The sequence below is a fragment of the Zosterops lateralis genome (assembly GCF_965231275.1).
Source record: "Zosterops lateralis genome assembly, chromosome: 3".
Classification (NCBI taxonomy): Eukaryota; Metazoa; Chordata; class Aves; order Passeriformes; family Zosteropidae; genus Zosterops; species Zosterops lateralis.
This window is the reverse complement of record NC_139764.1, coordinates 301,558-324,586: the sequence shown is the minus strand read 5'-3', so window position 1 is coordinate 324,586 and position 23,029 is coordinate 301,558. Positions and strand designations below refer to the sequence as shown.

General features: G+C 42.3%; 1 protein-coding gene across 1 annotated transcript in view; it reads right to left on the bottom strand.

Moving 5' to 3' along the window:
* The window catches only part of CFAP61 (cilia and flagella associated protein 61), a 90,064-nt gene that overhangs the window by 32,746 nt on the left and 34,289 nt on the right, over nt 1-23,029 (bottom strand). The window contains exons 17-20 of the mRNA XM_083856672.1: nt 17,034-17,161; nt 7,082-7,180; nt 3,348-3,516; nt 1,314-1,470 (exon numbers count right to left, since the gene is read on the bottom strand). Of these exons, the coding sequence (XP_083712798.1) occupies nt 1,314-1,470; nt 3,348-3,516; nt 7,082-7,180; nt 17,034-17,161 (553 nt within the window). The remainder of the gene's footprint in view (nt 1-1,313; nt 1,471-3,347; nt 3,517-7,081; nt 7,181-17,033; nt 17,162-23,029) is intronic.

The following is a 23,029-nucleotide window of genomic DNA, read 5'->3' as shown; positions in this document are numbered from 1 at the left end:
TGCTGCAGCCAAGGCCAGCAGCTACAGCAAAGTGAAGATGGACGTCCCATGACTTCAGCACTGCTGCTGGCGAAGGTGCACTCGTGCCAAGGCAGGTGAGACACCATAATTGTGCCATTGGCTGCAGAGTGACTGATCCTCCTAGCACCATGCATCCTAGCCAGTGGCTGCTCCCAGGTGCATCCCTGCAAAGGGGCACCAGAGCACATTCCAGGACTGGGCACACAGGGAGTTATATGAAGGACTAACAGCAGCAAACAGGAAAAGCTAACACCCTCATCTATCTATGCAAAGTCAGCTGCTGTACCAGCTGGACACCAGGTAAGGCCCTATGGGCAGGGCTGGTGCCAGCTGGAGGACAGGTGGAGCCAGACTGCTCCAGAACCCAGGAACCTGGCTGAGAAACATTGCCATGTTTATGACCTGTGCTGATCACAGCAACACCTGGAGAATGATAAAACAATTTCCAACGTTTTTAGAACTTCCCTAAAGGACTGCCAAGCAGGTCTGAACCTTGCACCACACCAAATCATTGCCAATTTTCATTACACTCCGCAAACAAGGCGGGTAAAACATGTCTTCAGGAAAGTCCTGCTCTTGCACTCTGCCAACAGGAATTTCCCACAAAGAAAGCTTTCCTGCTCTGAATTGTCCTGACTGAGAGCCAGGAGGAACTGACATTACACAAACTCATTGATTCTTTGGTCTCTATTTCTCTAGTTCAAAGTTGGCTCAGAAACCTGGACGGTCTCGGGTATTTTCCACAGTGCACACACAGTGGATGAACTAGTGAAAGTACAAACAGAGCACACACGACAAGGCTGAGGACAGGGATGGTGCACATCAGCATGAGTGTCTGATTTTAAGGGTTAAAAAGTACCAGGAACTTGCAGTTCTATGTGAAAAATCTGTAACTGATGCAACTGAATACAATGCTGACAGACACTTCCTAATTTATACTTAATCTGTGTTATGCCACAGGTCTAGATATTTTTCTATACAGTAGAAAACCACATCTACTAATTAAATTATTATGCCATTGGCTAATTAATAACTCCAGACAGATTTGCATTTGGGACTTATTTGGTTTTAAATAATAACTGCAGATAATTAATCAATCTCAAACCTTTCTTTTCCAGCTAAATATGCTGGGTATCAAAAATAACAAAAATTGTAAATTAATCTGGAAAACAAAGCACAGCAGATAATAGACTTTGTTCAAATTCATCGGGTGCCAATTATACCAGGGAATAAAGGAAATAATAAGCCTAGGAAACATTTCTGTTAGTGCATGTGCTAATGAAGCCCCTTACCTCCGGAGCTGATGAGGTTGTCCTCCAGCCAGCGTGCTGCCTCCAAGCAGTCCTGGGTGTCATTGAGAGTGAAGTGATTGGAAGGGACTTTCTCCATGTATCTCTGTGGCCACTGACTCATGACTTCACTGATATCTGCTCCTGTGGGAGCCAAGGCCTGGAGAAATGAGTGGGAGAGTGGATATGTGGTACAGACCTTGGAGATACTAAAACACAATGACAGTCTCACTTTGGCTACCCAACGGCTGCTGTTCTGGCACATCCCCACTCTTTGTCACACTCAGCAGCAGCAAACACACCCATGGCCACAGGGAACACAGATCCCACTGATCAGAGTGCCCCTGTGTATGTATTCCCTATTTCCTGTGGCACATGGGTGATCACTTCAAACAGCACTGCCAGTGCAAGTGGAGGCACATGGAAAATGCCAGGAACTGCAACACCAAACAGCAGAAATGTCCCAACACACAGCAGAGGATCTCACCAGCTCTCTGAATAACATATCACTTTAAATGGCCCTTGGAAAGTCTTTGCAAAGCCAGACTGCCTCCACCTTTTGTCAGCAAAAATCAACCTTCTACAATGACAGATTTTATCCCAAAGAAAGGGATCAAAACCTGCTTCATGGTTCAAATGTGAAGATTCAGTAACACGTTCACTGTGTAATGATGCTTTACAATAACAAACTTAATCTGAGCTGTACAAAGCGAAAAGGGAACCTTGTCTCTGACTTCCTCAGCATCACTGAGCCACATCCTGAACCCTGTTCTCACTGCCAGATGGATCAACTGAAATACTGCTGGTTCATATAAAAACAGGCATGATACCAAAAGATCTTACTCAACAAGTAAATCTCTAAATCATAACACATAATGTTTTACTGAGCATTAATTTGACCACTTACCAAATAAGGAACAACTTATAAAAAGGATGGACTAGAGCTCTGTGTAATAAAACACAAGCCACTAATTTCTTCTTATCCTTTGGTATAGCTTGAAAGTGAGAATAGATGATAAGATTTCTTCTCAAAGGCAGATAAAACCTGCCTTTTCCCTTGCTATCTTTATCTTTCTCCCCCACTATAGTTACTTGCCATAAATTATTTTGCAAGTCAGAGTTACCTCCAAACACCTTTTCCTAGGAGCACTTTTCCAGCCCATACTTCATCTTTTGTTCCGTCCCTGCTGAGCAATGCTCACAGGCTGCTGTTTAAGTGGGGCTCTGCTCTGAGAAGGGATCCCAAACCACACAGTCTGCTGCACATAGGCAGTCAGACACTGCTGTGGGACAGGGTACAGCATTGCAAAGCTACAGACATTGCTCACATCCATCTCCAGATTTTAAAAGCAAAATGCCTTGCTCACAACTCCTCCCCCAAACCATCCAGCTAAGGTAAAGCCCTGCAACAAGGGGGCTGTACCAAGCTGCCTGTTTGTTTATGTGGCCTGGTGGCCTCATGGGGATACAGGAGCCAGAAGCTACCCTTCCCAGGCAGTCTGAGTGGAAGCTGACCCTTTGGAGCTGGAGCTCAGCTTGATTCCACATCTTACATGCAGCTAAAGGTCTGCTTCAATCTCACTGGAAACTCAGCTGTGTGCTACAATACCAAGCGGCACCGTGGACATGCCTAGGCATGACCATCACGTGAGGTGAGTAATTAAGTTGATAAGGAATTCTCTCCACTTCCAAAACTAGGTCAAATGGTGTTAGACCAGCTGGAGTTAAGTCTCTTGTGGCTGGGACCACATGTCAGTTGAGCCTGCTCCTTAGCAGGTTTAATGGTTATGGTGACAAAAACACCATCAGCTTTGCCTCCTGCCCAACCCTAAGCAGTAAACTGCTGGTAGGAAACTCTACCCGACCCTCCTCTCCTCCAGCTTCAGCAGCAGCACCAACATAGCCCAACCTGCATCACTACAGGGCTGCAAACTGCTGGTGCTACCATTGCTAAGGCTGCTCTGCCTGATCTCAGGAACACCACCCACTGTAGAAAACCTGTGAATACTGTGCTGGTTCACTCTGCACACATCTCACCTGGTAGCTCTGTCCCATGCACAGAACCAGGTAGTCATATGGCACTTTCTTCTCCTTGGAAACAACAACGTATTTGGCGCTGCGGTTTATGCCCGTCATTTTACCAACCACAACATTAACCCAGGAAGAAAGTGACATCTGGGCATAATTGTCATCATTAAAACAGTGGCTGTGAAGAAAGAACATCTGTAAGTGGCATTTTGGCAGCTGACAGCAGGCATTAATTTGACATCTAGTGAGCTCAGCCCAGGCCCCCATGGTTCCACCTGCTCCCTTGCTGTGAATTTACTGCAGTCTGTGGTAAATCATTGGGCATTAGGAAATACTCAGTTACAAATTGACAACTTTTTGCTGAAACTAAACAAGTACTTCCAGCACTGGGCCTCACAATCACCTAATTCAAGAACAAAGTCAGAAATCTATGTTTTACTCTGCTTTTCCTTTGCAGGCTGATGCGAGGTAGAAGCTTTTGAAACTGCAAAGAAAATAATTCAACAGTCCAATTCTTTCTCCAAGACAAGACTTCCTCATTCAGCTTTTCCCCAACTTTCCTTCCTTTGCTATTCAGCTTCACCAGTCATAGCTATGGTGAGATACAAAAGCAGGGAATGCATCTACCATTTTAGCATCCATATTCCAAAGTATTAGTCAAAAAAGTTTAAAAATAAATAGAAAGCTAGGAAAATGGTTGTCAGAGCTAGGCGTAAAAGGCAGAGATCTCAAGTCTCTTACTGATGACCCTTTTCCAAAAGAACTTTTCCACAATGCAAGAATGACAAATACTGAAAGCACACTAAACTGGTCCTGAGCAGTGTGCTCCAGGATGTTCAGGGTGTGCATGGGGCACACATCATAAGCAATGTGCTCTGACAGTGTGAATTCCATATCAGTACCCTAAAATCACATGTTGGCTTTTCTCATGTGTTAGGGGGGTTACAGTCTGTTCCAAGCAAAAAGCATCAGATATCCTTATGCATGAGAGAAGTATCAAAGATCTGGAGCCTGCTATTTAAAAAAAAAAACATTTTTAAAGCAAAATCCAAATAGAATAAAACCTCTTTTAATGTCTCAGTAATGAAAATTACAATTATTTTCAAAGGTCTTTTAAGGCTCAGGCATGTGCCCCCATCAAGTATGTCCAGCCAAATAAATACCAGGACACTTGCTTACTACTGCATTTGTACCACCCTCTCTGCTAAATAATAGCCTTCTATAAAGACAAAGATTCCTGAGGATAAAATACTTCCATAAAGACACATCACTACAAAACGTGAGGAGAACCAGAGAGAAAACATTCTCAGCTAGGTCCATTGTGACCCCTGAATGCCACTGAGCCTGGCAATGGCCCACCATGGAATGCACAAGAGGTTGCTGTCCACTGTGCAGATCCAGCTGGGCTCAACTCCATCCTTATCCAATAATGAAGACCTACACCAGGCAAAGCCTGTTCAGTTAGATTCTTTCAGTAGAACTGAACAAACCCATTCATAGCTTTGTAAAGCAATAAACCCACAGGATCTAGTGGAAAAAAAATGCCACAGGTTTAAAAAAAGCCAAAAAAGGAGTGGCTGGTGTCACACAAGCATCTGGTTTGTGAGACCAGAGCAGCACAGCAAAAAGAAATACTGCAAACAAATTACGTGAAAGAAGCTAAGTCTCACCCCTGCCAGGACCTCAGAAGGGGAATGGCCAAGTACAGAGACCCTAGACTTCATCCAAGCTATCAGCTCAAGTCACCAAAGAAAATACATTCCACCTGCTGAACTAAGCTCATGGCCATTTAGAGGCCCAAAAAAATTGACTTTCTATGTACACTTAGAGATGAAAAATACTCCACTTTCTCCCACAGGCCTCGAAGTGATTAAACAGAAGGGGCTGGGCCCATGCTCAGATATTTGATGCTTTATTGTGGCACCAGCAACTGCAGTAGAGAGTGTGGGCAGACACCAGCACTGACAGCTGATGCTTTGCCATTAATACCAGGACACACATCCCAACACAGAGCTCCTGGTTCCACATTGATCGTTGCTACCAAACTCACAAAACTGGCATTTGGGATGCCACAGCTGGAACAAATACACAGTTGATTTCACAGCCTAGGAAATTTCAGGATTGAATCACCAGGCTTTCTGTGATGCTCTGCATTCTCTTTGCTCACAGATACCAGAGGAAAATAAATAAGGGAAGAAAAACCATTGACAATTCTGAACTGTAATAATGCAGAAATCTAGAAATAAAATGGACATTAAGGACAGAGGAAGGTTTTCAAAAGCACCTCTGTAATTGAGGTGCATGGCTCCCAGGAGACTGATACTCCAAAATCACAGGAATGCTTTCAGAAATCATATCCTGCAGAGTTCAATTTTCACTCAATCTGCTTTCAGATTTTAACAGCTAAATCTGGTGAGGCAGCTCTTAACTGCAACTTTCTGTCAGGAAGGATGCTTTGTTAGTACAACACTTTTCCACAGTGAACTTAGGGAAAAAATGACATGCATTTATGTGAGAATATAATTCCTTCATTTGCTAGATTTGCACTAGATTTGAACAAACCCCTTTCTACAGTACAAAAAGTAATACAGGTAACTACTTATACAAAATTCCTTGTCAGGGCAAAATTCCAAATAAGATCAGATGGTTTTAAACAGGTTCCCACTAGGCTATTTTCACATCTTTGTAGAGATTTCATTTGAGGGGTTCAGTAAGCAGACACGGAGCTGTTTTGTCATTTAAAAAGCTAGCCCTTTAGTGCACTGCAGCTCACTGAGGAAAAGATTTGGTAAAATACAATGTGAAGGCTCCAAAGAGTCACATGCCAAATCTAAATAACTTAGTATAAGTTCATTCCCTAACTATTCAGAATAACTGATTCATTTTAATTCTGTGCTTTTCAATGTTCAAAACAATCATGTTCAAGTCCACAGTGATGATTTATTCCAAAATAAAACCCAAAAATACTGTATTTAAATGAGAATTACATACTGTAAATTTCAAAGAGGTAAGATTTTTATCTGACTACATGGAAGCTATTATATTTACTGGCAAACAAGGAAGCCCACAAAATATTTGACAGTCCCCAAGATAAGGCTCTTCCACCATTTCCCTTCATCTGTACATAGCCCTGGTCTGGAACAGCGCTGTGGCTGGGACTGGGGACAGACTGCCACAGCCCAGGAACTGGCACTCAGAGCCCACAAGCAGCAGAACTGATGCAGAACAGTTATGCCAAACTGATTAACAGCAACAATTCCCCCTGTGCCCAGCAAAATCCCCACCACCACTGGTGGGCTCTGCATCCCACCACACACTGCTCTAAGTCACTCTCTGTCATATTACCAATATTAATTCTTGTACACTCTTTGGTTCAGCATTATTTATATCAAAACAAAACTCACGGAAGCTAAAAACCAAACAAGATTTAAAAAGCAAAGAGGTATCTTGTGTCATCTGTCTTCAACCCAGACATTTAAACAGTCTAAAAAGCCTCAGAAAGCACAGTCTACTGTCCAGGTATAACACAGAGGATTGCTGTCTTTAAGTTACTGCTTTGGCACTATTTCCCTACTCATAATTCTATCCAACTCCTCGTGTAGGTGAGTACATGCAGGATAGACAGACTCAAATGTTTTGGGACTCTCAACATATGTATCTAAAATTTAGGACAAGTTCTTAAGAATTACAAAGTGTTATGTTTCCTGCAAGAGTTATGGAAGTATTTAGATGTGAAGTCAAACCTGTTAATTAAAAATCTTCTATACTTGGAGCTCTGTGGGTCTTTTCCTGGAAGGCCGTGAATGGAAATCAAGGTCAGGTTGTTGAACTTCAGGCATGGCCTGTGGAAAGAAAAGCAAACAGCCCCAGAGGGAAGAAATTCAGAGGCACATCAAAGGAACAGCATAGCTGAGAGTTCTATGTTCAAGAGGATACAGAAAGCAATTCCTTTACACAAGGACAAAGTGTTTCACTCTGCTCAGTTGCAGGTGTCTCTAGACATAAAGAGAAGAACAATTTCCACCACAGTTTCACGTAATGCCGGGGAAAGGAGGGGGACAAGACTGACAGTATGTTGAACTAAATGTGATCTGACATTTGAAAACAAATAAATATTATGAGTGATTAAGCCTTCTAATCTTCAAGGCTTTCTGTAAGTTAAGGATGGGCTGATGCAAATGGTACAAAGGAATCAGAATGTTTTTTATCAACCAATGTTAATTTGTTATTCATACATTTAAAAAATATATTCAAACAAAGTTAAAGGTCATACTTAAACCAAGGAATTTCAAGGTTATGGCTGCCCCTCTCAAAATGCATATTAATAGTTTAATTCTGGATTATGGATTATCTGTGGTAAATCTCCAAGCGTACTCAGACCAAGCACAAAGTAATAAATAACCTTAATGCAACAGAGTGCATATATTTATACAGATTATAGGCCTGATTCTCCTTTAAATTAAGGTCACTCTGCAGAGGTGAATGTAAATAGAATTTGCTTTTCATTTATGGCCACCTTATGGTGCCTGAGTGATACAAAATGGTCTTTATGTAAATGAGAATGAGCCAGATCCATGAAGCTGAAGGCAGAGTGTAAGAGTGATGTCATCTGCACACCAGGAGCACCACACATGGGGTGCAAACAACAACTACGGGAACTTCACACAAAAGAGCATAGCTCCTTAGCATTTATTTACATGGGATTAATTACATAAACATCCTATGCATCCTCCCATTCTCACAGCAAAGAGCTTTCCTTTCAGTGTGGAGCTGAAGTCATCTGTACTCACTGCATGGCTTCTTGCCAACAGGTGCTCAAATCCAGGGACTACAGTAACATTACATTTAAATAAAAATATTTAGTATAGAAACCATGTGAGCCAGCATCAGAAACATGGCAGAATCAAAGTTCTAGGGCACTATTAATGTGCCTCTTTTGCATGACTGCACAATGATACACTTTACTGATCTGGTCACATACCATTTTTCTCTGCCAATGCTCTATCTCTACTTGGTCCACATGCAGGCATCCAGGACTTCCCCAGTCATATAGTATTTGTTCCCTTCTTCTCCACTGAGCAGGAGGCTTTGATCAGACCTTTCAGTCAGTATGATTTAGTAACTAATGATTTACTTCTGCCTCAGCGCTCCCGTGGCATCCCCATATGCCCCAAACATTAATTCATGTTTCTCAGTCATTCATCCCATAGGCATTAAAATATTGATTAGTACCTCCTTGGAAGAAATGAGATGAAATGAGTAGTATCTTTGATTTCCCCTTTACACAGGAGAAAAGCAAGGCACAAAGTATGGTGGCTGGCAGCTCCCCAAGGGCAGGGTGGTGCAGGGGCAGAGCTGCAGAGCCGCCAGGGCTGGTGCCCATGCTCTGAGTGCCACACACTACCCTCCAGCTCTGTGGAGCTGCAAGCTCCCGGCACAGCTGCACGCAAACAACAGCCCCATTTCCACACACAGAGGCAAACTCCTGGTGCTGCTAACTGTCAGAATTTGGTCCGTGTTTGAGCACAGGCTGGTGGTATTTGTGCAAATTATCAGAATTTTTAAACAAGTAGGGAATGTAGTATCTTGTGCTACAAAGGCTTGGCTCCAGATGCATAGCTGGCACATGTTACCCCAGGATTTAAAACACATTTACACACACACAGGCACTTAAAGACAAGCCTGAGCACTAGAGCAGAGGTGTGGCTCCCACCAGCACTGGCAATCACCACCGGGTGACGGTTGGGGGATTCTGAGTTTTATTATTTCTAGGCTAACAAAAGGATGGCTTATTTACCACAGCTTTTGATTCCTTACTGGTGCCTAAAAGCTCTTAATTGAAGAACAATCAAGGCCCTGGACAGAGGCAGGGGTGTCAGGACAGAGACTGACTTAGATGCTGCTAATAAATATAATAATGCTCAACATGAAACAGGGCAAAGGGGAGGTTCCAATTTGGTGAAAAGGTCTTGAAGTTTAGAGCCTGAACCACTGCAACGTTAAACAAGTGCACCTGCATTTCAGAAGCAAATAATTCCAGCAGGGATTCACGTTGCTGTGGATACAGAAGGAAGAACAGCTCAAAGATACTGGTAAAGCAGGGAGGGATTAGAGTATCTAGGGAAATAAGTAAAAGGTGTTGGGTTTCAATGCACAGCTCTGGAGGACAGCTACAAAAAGAGTCTGAACACCCTTGTCCTCAAAATAAAACAGGGTTACCAATTTACTGAGCATAATCAAAAGGACACACAGAAAAGTTTCAGTACAGTTTTTACATATATCCTCATGTTTGTGAATGTGTTAGAATACTCCTTGCTCATTTTACTGGATTTTTTTTGCCTGATGTCTTGCTAACTTTTTTTTTTCCCCTTCTGTGTATGGCATAATGATGGCTTAGATGGTGGAAACTGCTTGAACAAATAATTTAATTAATTGCTTTCATTAAAACCCTCATCATCACAAATCAAATCACTTTTGTTACAAAAAATAACACACAGTGAAATAGTCTTCATGAACCCAAGCATTTCAATTTATTTGAAATGTTGCATTTTTAAAGATTATTTTAGTTTTTATTAATGACTGGGAAAATAGAGACAGAAGATAATGCTTTATCTGCCACCTAAAATTGGTAACTATGTGAACTGTTCTTGTGTGTACATAATCTTTAAACGATAATATCTAAAATTATAACCTATCCAAAAATAAAGTCTTAATGACACTGGATCCTCAGCTTCACTGCAGCAAGGCCCTTATAAAAATGACAGCTCAAGATCATTCTGAAAATGGTAAAAAAAAAAAATCTGATTTCAGCATTAAACACTGAGAAGTAAGATGTGATAAAGTCTTGCATTAACAAAACTTTGAAATCAGAAAAATCTCTGTCCTAGAAGAAAAAAGGAACACAACGATTTTTGCAGAGAGGAAGGAGCCCAGAAGCAGAGATGATGAAAAAAGAGTACCAACAGGCATTAACCTGTGTTCAAGGCACAGGAACTCAGCATGTCCAGATGCCACTCTCACTGTACAAGGCAGATGGAGACAGTTCTCCTTTTCCCCACAAATATAACAATTTATCCAAAGCGGGACTTTTTTTAAATAAACATTTCAAGAACACAGCAATTAGGATATGACTTGGAGAAGAGACTTGTCCAAAAGGAAAAGGTATTCTAACAGATTTCCCAGCTCCATACCAAACTCCAACTAGAAATGCCCAGCTTAACAAAGGCTTCCTATAAAAATAACTAGAAAAAACCCCGCTCACACAAGTTGTCCCTCCAGGATAAATGTGCTACTCAGCACTACAGCCTTGCTTGGAGCCCCTTTCCAAGCAATGTATTCCCATGTTGTCTCTCCACTGAATTCCTTTGCCAGCCCCAGCGTTTTCCTTTCTCTCTGCTGCCTCTGCCTCCCTAGACAGCCATACTTGGCTGCAGCAGAAGGGTTTGTTCTTTTTATCAACACCTACCAAAAGGACCTCCTCCAGAACCTTCTACTGAGGGTATCAATCACAGTCCCCAGAGCAGGATTCCAGATTCACTGCGGACCAACAGATGTCCATCTCCAAGTTATCCCTTTTCAATTACTAGTAAAAAAAGATTAGCTAGTTCTCCCTTAGATCAACCTTAGGAAAAAGTGTTAAGATTGTGAATGAATTTGTCCAACAAAAGAAGAGATAACAGCATAATGTTTACTGAGACACTTGTCAATGCAAGTGTCAAAGAGGGGCTTTCCACACAACCTGGCCCATGACAACTCTCTCTCTCTCTCAGCAAAATATTTCATCATGTCCCAGTTGCTTCCTCCTGGTATTAAAGCAACAGGGTCCCTTCAAAAACTTCTATTTTGATGAAAGAGGGCTTTGGGGTTTTTTAGGGGTTTTTTGGTTGGTTGGTTGGTTTTGTTATGTGTGTGTGGTTTTTTTTTTTTTTCTTTTTTTTTTTTTTTCTTTTTTTTTTTTTTTCCCAGAAACTTCCTGCCAAGTTTATTGGCAATTTTATCAAATGCTGTCAATCCTAAGAGCAACCTTTACACCTAAGGCCATGAAAGCTACCACTATCATAATTTTTGCCATCTTAGCAAGAATCCATTAAAAAGCTAAAGAACATTTCCTTCACCCTTTGACTAACACCCTTCAAGGATGCTGAGAGTGCTTCTCTCCTCACTGGATCTCTCACCAAAGTTTGAACTTGATGGTTCACTACTTAGTAACAATTACATCAGCAAGTTATCAACATTATTCTCATATGCAATCCAAACACAGCTACTAGAGAGAAAATTAACTCTATCCCAGCCAAGCCCAGGGCAATCCTATCTCAGAAGCTGTTCCTCTCCAGTTAAATTTGGATTATTCTGCTAGGTTGTATGAACTACTCCTCTCACTCTTCCCCCTTCAAGTGATCAGTCCTAGATTTCCTTCTTTGTGATTATTTTACTGTGATTTCATTGCTTATCTCTTGTTGTCCTCTGTGCTGATGCTTTTCCTAGACAATGTAACTAAACACATTAGCAACTCTGACTGTGTTGCCTTCCAATTCCTTCACTAATTCCTAGTTTTTTAGGTGGCTTTACATCAGTCTACAATCTTGATTTCTCACTGAATGTTACCAAATGCCTTTTTCCAGTTTCTTCTTTTGAACTCTCATCCACCTCATAACTCATTACTTTGAAACACCTCAGGCCCCTCCTGTGGCTGTCACTGCTTGTGTCCCTTCCAGTCACCTCTCACTTCCTAGCAACTGGTTTTGCTTACAAAAACTAGAGCATCCACTCAAGATATGTGGCATTTTCACAATCTGGGTTACTAAAATAGCAAAGTTCCTACAATATGAATTGTTCTGTAACAGGGCAGGGAAATCTAAAGAGCTCTTTTCCTTACCCACTCAAAACAAGCAGCTAAATCAGACCCATCCACATCCTTCCACAGCTACAGCATTCTCAAGGGTAGCCCTGCCATCCTAAATCTAAGTTAGCTTTGAATCTGACCTAATCAAAGCACCATACAATCACTGCTTCAGTGAGAGCACTTCCTTCCTAAAATTCCAATTTCCATAGCACAAGTGTTCCAGCATTTAATTTTCATCAAAAATGGCAATTATTTTTCTAGACAGAAAATGAGGGATATCTGATGATGGCCTTGGTAGTTACAACTTCTTGCTGTTTAATCGCCTTCCAGACTCCAAACCACAGTTGAGAGACATCAACACCATTTTCCACAAATAAAGGTACCATAAATTGGGCAGTAAAACTGAAGTGTGGTGGAAACTTCACCACTTTGCCCGCTCCTCTGTGAGTGCTTTAGTGAGTAACACACAGCGCAGATTCTAGTTTGCTAATAGGAATTTTAAATATTATTGGTCAATTACCTGTGTTTAAAACTAAGGTGCTGAGGTTTTTATGGCTGTGTACTAGACTCAAATTTTCCAAACTATTGCAGAGGAGATAAGTATTCTGATTCCATGATGTGACCTGGTGCAAATCTGGCAACACTGCCTTCAGAGTGAGCACCCTCAAAATGTTCTGGATTCCACCAGGCAGATGCCTGCCCTTAAACCTAGAAGGCTTGACTTTAACCACATGTCCTCCACCTGCCAGCAGAACACAAAACTCACCAAAGTTCCACATTCTAAGGTACCCCCCGCCAATGCCAGGTCCTCATGACATAAGGCTAACAGCCCAGGACACAGCTGGCAGAGAAGTTAACTGGGCCAAAACTCCTGATCCCAGCAGCCATTCATCAATTCGTGACCTCCATGTGTCAGCAACCTCACTCTGGCCCTCAGAATGCACACATACACACAAACAGGAATCAAATTCATGCTAATCACTAGTGAGAAGGATCACAGCTTAGAAAGACAAGTCCTTTTTTTTTTTTCCCACTGCAGCAGCCTGCACAGTCTGCTTTGCTTCCAAGCCAATCCTCAGGCAGCCTGGAGACTGTTCTGGAGAGCTCAGCACTGCACCTCCTCTACAGCTCTGGGAACAAACTTCAAACCAACCTAAATATGAACAGTAGAGAAAGTGGCGACATCTCCTCCATGGCTTTAGCAGAGAGCTGGAGAACCTCGGTGTAGTGCTTGCACTTGGAATGCTTCTATATTTGCTCTAAACTGCATTGATCAGAGGTACCAGGTTACCAGGCTCAGAGCTGTGGATGTCCTGCTGAGTCACCAAGAAGGGGATGCAGATGCAGCTCAGCATTCTATAAAAACCCTTGTGACTCATTCCAATTTTGATCAATTTTAAATGAGAAAACTACTATTTCCAAGATCAGCTTTAACACCCACCAAGAAGTTAGGAGTATTCAAATATAAATAGTAATAAGAGAAGATATACAAATCTTTACAAATTTCAAGTGGGAAAGAACAGCTGGGACTCAGAGAAGTATTTGTATATGTTTAAAAGGCAGGCATTTCAAGTGGAAATAATCTTATTTAAAACTGCAGAAGTCTCAAAAGCAAGACTGTAACTATAAAATAAGCCCATATTGATGCTTATTGAGTCTTATTTTCTGGCAGAGGCTGTTAGGAAGGCTGATCCTGACCCACATCCTCTCCCCTGTTAATGCCCGATATCAGCCACTGCCAGCGTTCATTGTGATGCTGACTGAATGACAAGGCCAGCTCTGATCCACCTGATTTATCTCTGTCATAACTTGAGCTTCGCTCACCAGAAGCAATAGAAGGCAACAGTGACTGAGGGATGTGCGCCTGGTGACACTGAGCACATGGCCTAGGCTCAACTTGCTCTGAAGGGAAGGCAGAGGGAAGCACATGTGTGTCAGCTCATGTGGCAAAGACAGATAGGACAAAACAATGGTTATCACTAACCCATTCATTGCATGTTAGCTCTGTGATCAGCAAGTAAGCACTAACTATTTAATTAGTCAACTAATTAGTGACAGGCAACATGGAAGGCTTCAGATGTTCCCAGACAAATGCAAAGATAAGAAGCCTAATTAACCAGCAAGCATTATGCTAACTACAGCCAAACAGGGCAGATGTGCAGGATATTGTGTGCCCCCATGCTGCCAGATAAAGAAACCTTGTTCAAACCCTGCCACCTTGGAGCTGATCCTGGGTACCCTGAGCTCCCAGTGGGAGACACCGTCCTGAAGTGAAAAATTCAGGCTTACTGAGCTAGATTCCAATTCTAGTTTGAGAAAAAAATTCAGGCCTTTGACAAAATGTTCTTTAATCCATCTGGTTCTTAAATGCAATAATTATTTTAATGCATCACAGAGAGAAGGAAACAGATTTCATAACTATTTCATGTGAAATATTGTGATTTTAGGCACTATTAATTTATGGCTATCTCATGCTACATGTTATGTATATTCCAACGTCCTCAGAGAATAAGTCATTGTTTACATCAGGGTTTGGATTAAGGAGGTTTTCAAAACCATGGATTAAACCCAGTTTTTTCCTATAATCGAAGACAATAGTGATTTCCACAGCTATATGCAAAGAGGTGGAAAAAAGCCAACGGGTTCCCTACACTGGAACCAGTGACAAGACACTGCTGGGAGCAAGCTCCGCAATCCTTAAGCCAAACTTCCATCCCCGCTGCCTGCATCTGCATTCTGCTCCAGGAACCAGCCTCTGAGATTAAGTGGAAACACTGCGGTTTGTAATTCTGTGTACCTCTGGTCTAACACTGCTGCCCTGCCCATCTCTTTGAAACTAGCAAAGAATAAAGAAAAAAAAACCCCAAACAACCAACCAAATAAGAATCCACCCACAGTCACACCTGCTCCCCCAGAGCCACTGTCACACCAACAGCTGGCCAGGCACCAGGCTCCGCCCCTGTTACTGCAGCCTGCTGCCTCCACCGGTCACCTGGCCCTCTGGTAAAAAGCCAAAAAATCCCTGTACATCCTTGAGAAAAGCAGCTCTACACCTGAATGCATACTTGCATATGCTGCCTGAGCAGCATGGTAAAGTCTAAAGCTCCTTTGGGGTTCGGGTGGGTGAGCAGCTCCAGGAGGAGCACAGCAGGAGGCGTCCTGCCGCAGGGCAGCAGGGCTCCTTCGTGGGGTGATACCTCTGCTTAATGAAAAATGTATTTCTTCAGTCTTAAAGAAGTTGAAAACACTTGCAAGATCGAGTTCTAATAATTGCCACATCGGTAAGTGAATTACATTTGTGTGTTTCCATGGTGACTAGTAACGTAAAATAATTAAGTATGAAGAATAACAATGAAAAAACTACTTCCTCTTTTTAAGGATTAGGGCTCACAAATTGATTCAGTCCAGCTATTTTTAGTGCATGTAACCTTTGCAGGGAATATTAGAAAATTATGAGTAAATTAAACTAAATTGTTTTTAAAAGCCTTCACATTGATCAGGAGGCTATTTGCTGCTGATGTGAAAATTAAAAGTGAATCTTTCCCGAATTTATACCTCTATTAATATAAATTCTGTGACACTGCACTAAGAGCTGCTCTGTGGTTTACCAAGCAGCACCACATGTCTGAGGCCAGATGCCAAGACAAGCTCAAGGAGGACATGTCCTGCAGCAGTTCTGCTGGAGTTTGGTTCAAACTCAAGCCCTGGCTGCAAAGGCTCGGCCAAGGGAGCTCCAAGAGCAAAGGCCTGTTCACTACAGACAGACTCAGCTGGCACACCTGGAGCACAAATACACATTGGCTTCCCCACAGAGCTTTATAATGAAATGGTAGCAACAGCAAACAGCAGAGGGTGAGCAATGAGAAATGGGTTAGAAGCTCTAAAGGACAGGTTTAACTGAATTTGGGGTGAACTGAAAGCCTAATAGGTGCTGAGAGCAGGAAGATGAGAGGAAAGTATTTACCCTGAGATGGGATGCTTTACAGGAGATCAAGAACTAAGAAAAGGGCATGAAGCAGAAATTTTCTTCTGCACTGCTCCAGCAATACAACTTCTATAAAGCACTTCAACTTAATCCTCTCTTGATGTATTGAAAATATAATTTGTGATGTTATCAATGGTTGTTGTAGAAATACAAACTCCTGGCTTAACTGAAAAAAGAAAAAAAAAGCGGAATTTTCCATTCTCCACCCCCCATAAAAGTACCAGACTCTCTCAGTTCTTGTTGCATCTTGTTGTAAGAACCATATTAAGATTCTGATCTTATATTAATTTCTGCAAATCTTTCATGACATTTCTAGCATGTGTGATTAAATGCTGCATCAAAGGAACTCAATTCTCACAGTCTGACTCCCCAGTAAGCCTCTGGGGAGTAAAACAATGAGACACCAGAGAGAGCACCTTCTCCTCATGCTGGGAAGGCGGTTAAACAGCACAACTCATTCACAGGTTTCCCTGCCTTAGACTTAGGGAAGAGGGGATTCAGATAGGTTTGGGATCCCACCAGGGCTGACTGCCTTTAAAGGCCAATATTGCCTGGGAGCACACGCCAAGGGTCATTGACTCCACCTTCCACCACAAGACTGTGGTTTAAGAACAATAGCCAGGTGTTTTCCATTCCCACTTTCAGCATGCCTTCACCTTAAGGATCCACGGGCAGCTGGGAGGTGTTTGGAATCCTGTGAATCCCAAGGCATCCAGGATGCCAGCACTCATCCCTCCATCTGCAGGTGCTCAGACATTTAGCACCCAGTACATTGAGACTCAAGGAATGCTTTAAATGCAAGAAACAACCCCCTTCATACAAAATGGAACACATCTTTTTCAGCAAAGGAAAAAAAATTAGAACTTACCAAAAAATCAATGTTTCCAGAAAAGAGATTCCAACATCAGATGCACCAACCACCACAATTCTAGTGTTGATACACACTTTCGATTCCAGCACCAGCTTTCGATTTGTGTGGTTCAAAGAATATTTCAGCTGTAAAAAAAATGTAAGACATAGAAATGCATTTAAAAGGTAGTCAAAGCCTGCTAAGAATCATTAAACTCTCAGTGATGCATTACTCTGCATTCATAGAAAACTTCTTATGGCTCACTGACACGACTAATACAATTTTTTTGCACACAGCCCCAGTTAAGTGTACTAAAATACGTGGAATAGGTGCATGCTCAGTGGGTCACAGAAAATTACAAGAGCTGAATGGTCTGGCTTCTCCTGAGCAAGATGTTCTGGAATCCTTACAGGAGAGGACAAAACACTGCCTCTGCTGTCACTCACTTCTATTTATCAAACACCTCAAGAAGTTGTATTTACATACTGCTAAGGCCATTTTTATACCTCCTAGAGCACTTTTTACTCTTGCTGGTTTACTTATGGAAATGGTTTTACTTGTAAATTAATTAGGAACTTCTATTTCGAGTGGTTTTGTGTGTTTGATTGAAGACTCCCTTTCCAAAATTATCCTTCTCTTTTCTTAAATACAGAGCAGCTACCTAGAAAGCCAGGTTGCCACAAGAGTAAAAGAGTGCCTCAATGCCACTGGGAGCAGTACTCCAGTCACAAATATTATTGTCATGTTGGTAGTTACTAATTTCAGCTTCCACACCACTTCATGCACATTCTGGCTAGGGGAATAAGCTCCATGTGGTTTTTTTTCCATGTGTCTCTGGGTCTCACTACCTATCAGAGTCTCAAAACAAATATGCAGCTAAGAGACAGATATTGCTTTTGACAGGGGTTTTTTTCACCTTGACTATATTTAGCTTTCAAATTTCTGATGAAAGACAAGGAAATACTTTTCATCTCACAGTACAGCACACTTTGCATTTTTCCTACTGCTCTGGGTTGCCTACATTCCCATTTCACAGAATGGGTAACTGCAGGTTCATAAATGCACTGGGAAGACCAATACAAAATGGAGCCACTTTTGCTATTTGTCAGATACTTCTATAAAATCCTGCTGTGGCACTTAGAAAGGAAGCAATGTAAGGCTTCTAAGTGGCTTTCCTCTACTATTCCGGTACATGTTTTCCCTATGGGTCTGCACCTGAACCCTTGTGCTCCCCATGTAAATGGCTTGGCCCTAAGGCTGTTCCCTCCCCTTCTCCATTCATCAAGCTGACCCTACCCCTTCTCCTTGGGTTCTCTATGTCAATCCTCAGTTTCTCCTGCCCCTCGCTTGTCAGTCAATGCTTACTCCTTTCCTCTGTTCTAGCAAGTTCCACGTTCCTTGACACCTTGTTGGTCACCCCAGGCTGTATCCTCCCCTTGCGTTTCCCTACAGGTCAAGGTTTTGTGAATCCCTCCCTGCATTCATCCCCTCTTAAATCTCGATTGGTTGCAGTTTTGTATCCACCCCTTGTTCCACCCTAGTTTAAAAAGGTAGGTTCCTCTTTGTTCGGGGCTCTCTCCCCCTGGACCCTTCAACTGCAATAAACCTCTGTGGTCGAGACCTCAGAAAAAGAGCCTCCTCCTTATCCTTCACCTAATCTAGGATGTCACCTCACCCTGTGCTCTAGAGCTGCGCTCTAAGGTTCTGCCTGTGGCAAGGCAAACGCCAAGGCAGTTCCCCCCTCCTGACGCAGCACCGGTGTGCTATTGGGAACCAGCCAGGGCACCGGTGAAATAAGGTGTGACACTCTACTACAAATAGGAGACATTATTAAACACTAATAAAATTAAGTCCTCTAAATTCCTCCTATGGAAGTACAGTAGAAATATATTCTTTATGTATCAGCTGACAGAGTAACTCAATAGATGAAGAGTAATTACTTTCTTTGAAAGCTGTGGTAATGACATGGGCCTTCTTAATAACATGGCACATTGAGATCCCCAAGAGATCTTTTGTGCCATATCTTTGCACTGGTGGACCTCCACAGCTGAGATTTCAGCACAGCCTCACCACACTGTGGAATTCACTAGAGTGCTGTCCTGTCCCTTAAGAAAGCATTACGGATCAATTCCCTGCCCAAAGGCATGACTGTATAGCAAGTTATTCAGAATGCAGCAAAATTAAATGTCACCTTTAGTTGGCAATGTTATTTTTATCTGCCAGACAAATGTTCTTTGAGCTGCAGTTCACCACAGTGCAATGATGACATCCAGTGGTGAGCCAGATTCATCTTAGGGGCTGGACTGCCTTGGGAAAATCCCAGGCGATATCTCAAAAAATATGCCAGCCCATGGTGGCTGCTTAACAGAGGTCAGCTGGGTGGCAGCCAACACAGGCCAACAGTGAAGAATGCCTGGGTGAGGGACAGAACCACCTTGCTGCTCCAAACCAGGGTTATGCAGGACATCAGCAAGTCCCTACAGAGAACCTCCATAATGCCATTCAGAGGCAGTGCTCTGGAAATGGTTGAACACTCCTTAGACAAGGACCTGTCAGCAAAGAGAGTTTTAAACATAAATTAAATCATACAGACTATGTCTGTAACACTTCACATTTCAGAAACTGAAAAAGCCCTTTGTATTTCCCTGAAAGTGTACATCTTTAGAAAAGATTTTAGGAAACAAGAAGAACCAGTGCCAAGTATTACATACATCCCCCACTACTTAAAATCAAACTTTGATTGCATTTCTTATAACACACTATATGGTTATGCCCCAGCTACAGAAGTTGTTCCCCTGCCAGTGCTGACATACGTGGAGCTCTCCCAGTCCCAGAACTGGGCGTGGAAGACTATGTGCTCTCACCTCAGTATCCATGCTCTCGGGACAGGCAGAAAGCAATTCTGACAGGCTGAGTTTTGCTACACACACAGACTTGCAACTTTCTAGAAAAACAATTACTTCTGGAGGAAAAATAATTAAGTGACATTTGTATTGAAATGCAGCTCTTAATAAATTAATAAAATGGTAGAAACCATGAAAAGTAACTACTTCTAATGTACCTAATCAATGAAAATGGGCAGGAATGCCAGCAGCAAACAGCATAAACCCAACAGACCTCAAGGCAATGCCTAGCTCAAACATCTCCTTCTACTGCCGTGCTGGTTGTTTATTTTAATGCATTGCAGCAATGAAAGCAGGAATACAATTTCCCTGGGAAGAGTTGTGTCTAATTTATGAAATGGCTTCTATATCAGTGACACAAAGGCAGCCTATGAGCAGAATATAACCCACAGAACGGCCCTAGCACCAACAGCTGCCATGCTCCAGAAATCACCTAAGTACACTAAAGGGCCCCAGTGAGTGAGGAATTAGGTGGACTAGTCCCATAATACCACTTATTTTAACAAAATGTCAAGACAAATGGCTACCTGTGTTCACTAAAGGGGTAATCAGACATCATAACTGACGGGTCAATAGCAAACTAACGTGTTTATTTTGTATCCAATCTATTAAATAAATCAGCAATCATTAACTAATGCAAGGTAAAAAGCATTAATTGCCATTGGTAGAAAAGGCATATGTAGCCCAGAAAGGAGGATTTTCTTTGGTTATCAAATGATTATTTGGGTACTGACACCCCTGTCCTGCATGCTGTTCCCGTCTGGGGGCAGAGGGACAGCAGAGCTGGCAGGGGTGGTCACAGGCAGTAGTGGCCCTTTGGCTCATGGGGCTTCTGCACACGGACAGTCGGTGCCATCACTTGGAGTCTTCAGACTGGAGCTCATTAAAATGCTGATGCAGCCTCCAAACGCTGACAACACACACCCTGCATGGAACCATGGCTTTCACTCACCATCTCACAACATAACATGGGCCAGAGCAGGATTAATCTATGGCATGAATCCAGAATTCACACATCCTTCTACCCTAAGCAACCAATGGAAAAAGAGTCATGAAATACTGATTAGGTTTTAGCAAACACATTACTTCCTTTGCACTTTCCAACCACATACAGCTTCATATCCAGCTTTCCTGTTTGCTTTGCACATGCCTTGGGAATGGATTTATGATGCACTTACCCATGATTTTAGATTATATGTTGATGGTACAAACTCACCAGAACATTTTGAGGCTCCTTTTAGTTCTGTTTTTAAACATTGGACCCTGGGCTAGCTGTAGGTTTCCTACATATAATAATGTACATATAATAATTGTTCTACAATAGGTCAGAGTTTAAAGCAAACATTAGCTTCATTCAAATAAACAAAACCATGAAAACTGAACACCAAAAAATATAAAACCAAAAATTTGGATTAAGTATTTCAGCCCTGACAGGAAGAAAGCAGCACTGTGTTCTGAACTGGGCACTAGAAAGTCTATCTCAGTAACATTCAGTGGTGTGCCAGAGCTGCTAGAGTCCTCTCTGGGACTTCTCATGCAAAGACTTCCTAATGCTGCAGAATTTGCAGCATCACAGAATCCTTTAGTTTGAAAAAGACCTCTAAGGCCATCAAGTCTGACTTGACTTTATTAGATCCTGAGGACTTGGGCTTTGCCCAGTTTAAATGCACTTAAAAGTTGGCTGCAGTTCAAGTACCTTGCAGTGGTCCATATTCGGAAGGGCTGCTCAGAGCACTGCATGGCAAATACAGGGCAGCCTCATTTGCTATGTTGTTGGCATCTTCACTGATCCCTCACTACTTACTACTTGGAGGGGCCTTCTCCCAGCCCTGGCTTGTGGGATTCTACATCTGCCTGCAATGCTGTTGTTTTACTTCAAATTTGTTACTGAGAAACCCCAGTGATAGTTACTGCACTAGAGGATCCACACTATCTGAACTGTTACTGCAAAAACCATCAGAAGCAGTGAAAGCAATTAACAAACCTGTTACAAGAGTAGTGCTGAGCTCAGCGACAGTGGCAGGCAAACAAGAAGGTCAGCACACAGAGCTATTTTAATTTCAAGCTCCATTTGAACCACAAGTTAAAAAAAGAAACATCAATGTTTACCAAGGTGATATGAACAAAGCTGATTGGAAAATGCATGCTTTTTCAGCCTGCATTAGGAATTGTTTTCTAAATACTAGCTACATTCCAAAAAGGCTCATTAGAAATCTCTGCAAACATGTTTTCAAAACCTGTTTCCAAGCATTCACAGATTTATACAAACACCAGAAACAGAAGAAAACAGAAAAATAAACGGTGATGAAGAGTGCAGCCTTAATTGTTTTGTCTTTGACAAAGAATCCTTCTTTTGGAACTGTGGCTTGGACAGGTAATACCTCACCTTTACAGAGTATTTTCATCTACTGATCCCCAAGGCTTATATGAATGAAGTCAGTATTATTACACCATTATTATGCCTGTGTGGGTAAATGCTGATCTTCAGCTTCTGGAAAAAGCCACCTCTATATTCATAACCAATTGTATGCCAGTCCCCACGGCTCTGTACAAAACTACGGATTTCCTGCTTAACTCCAACCAGCAGCAGAAGAGAGCAGAGCACAGACACATCTATTTAATTTCCTCGCAGAACCACTGTTACCATGGCAAAAAGCTGCTCTTTTTCCCTTTGAGCACTGACATTTGGATCCCCAGCCCAGAGAGAGCCAGGCAGTTCACATTCATGTATGGACCTGACGATTGCTTGCTGCTTTGCTTCAAAGGCCAAAGAAATGAACTCGGAATGGTGCCACTTTCAGAGAGCTCAGTTCTCCCCGTTTTTCTGGGAAGAAAGAGAAAGAAAGGAAGCCACAGGAACTTGATAAAAGCATTCAAGCTGGCAAGGGGGTAAAAAGCACATGGCTGGCTCTAGTCCTCTGACAGCAGTCATTGCTTCCCAGGTCATCTGTCTATGGCTTATTCTTCAAGGCAGGAGGAAAGAGAGCAGCAAATCCAAACCTGGGCTTTAGCCAAGCACTGACCCCACAAGCTCCACATCCCTCCAAGAGAGAAGCATGCCTTATAGTCCCTGAGGAAAGGAGCAGTACGGGAACCCGTGACCTAATTACA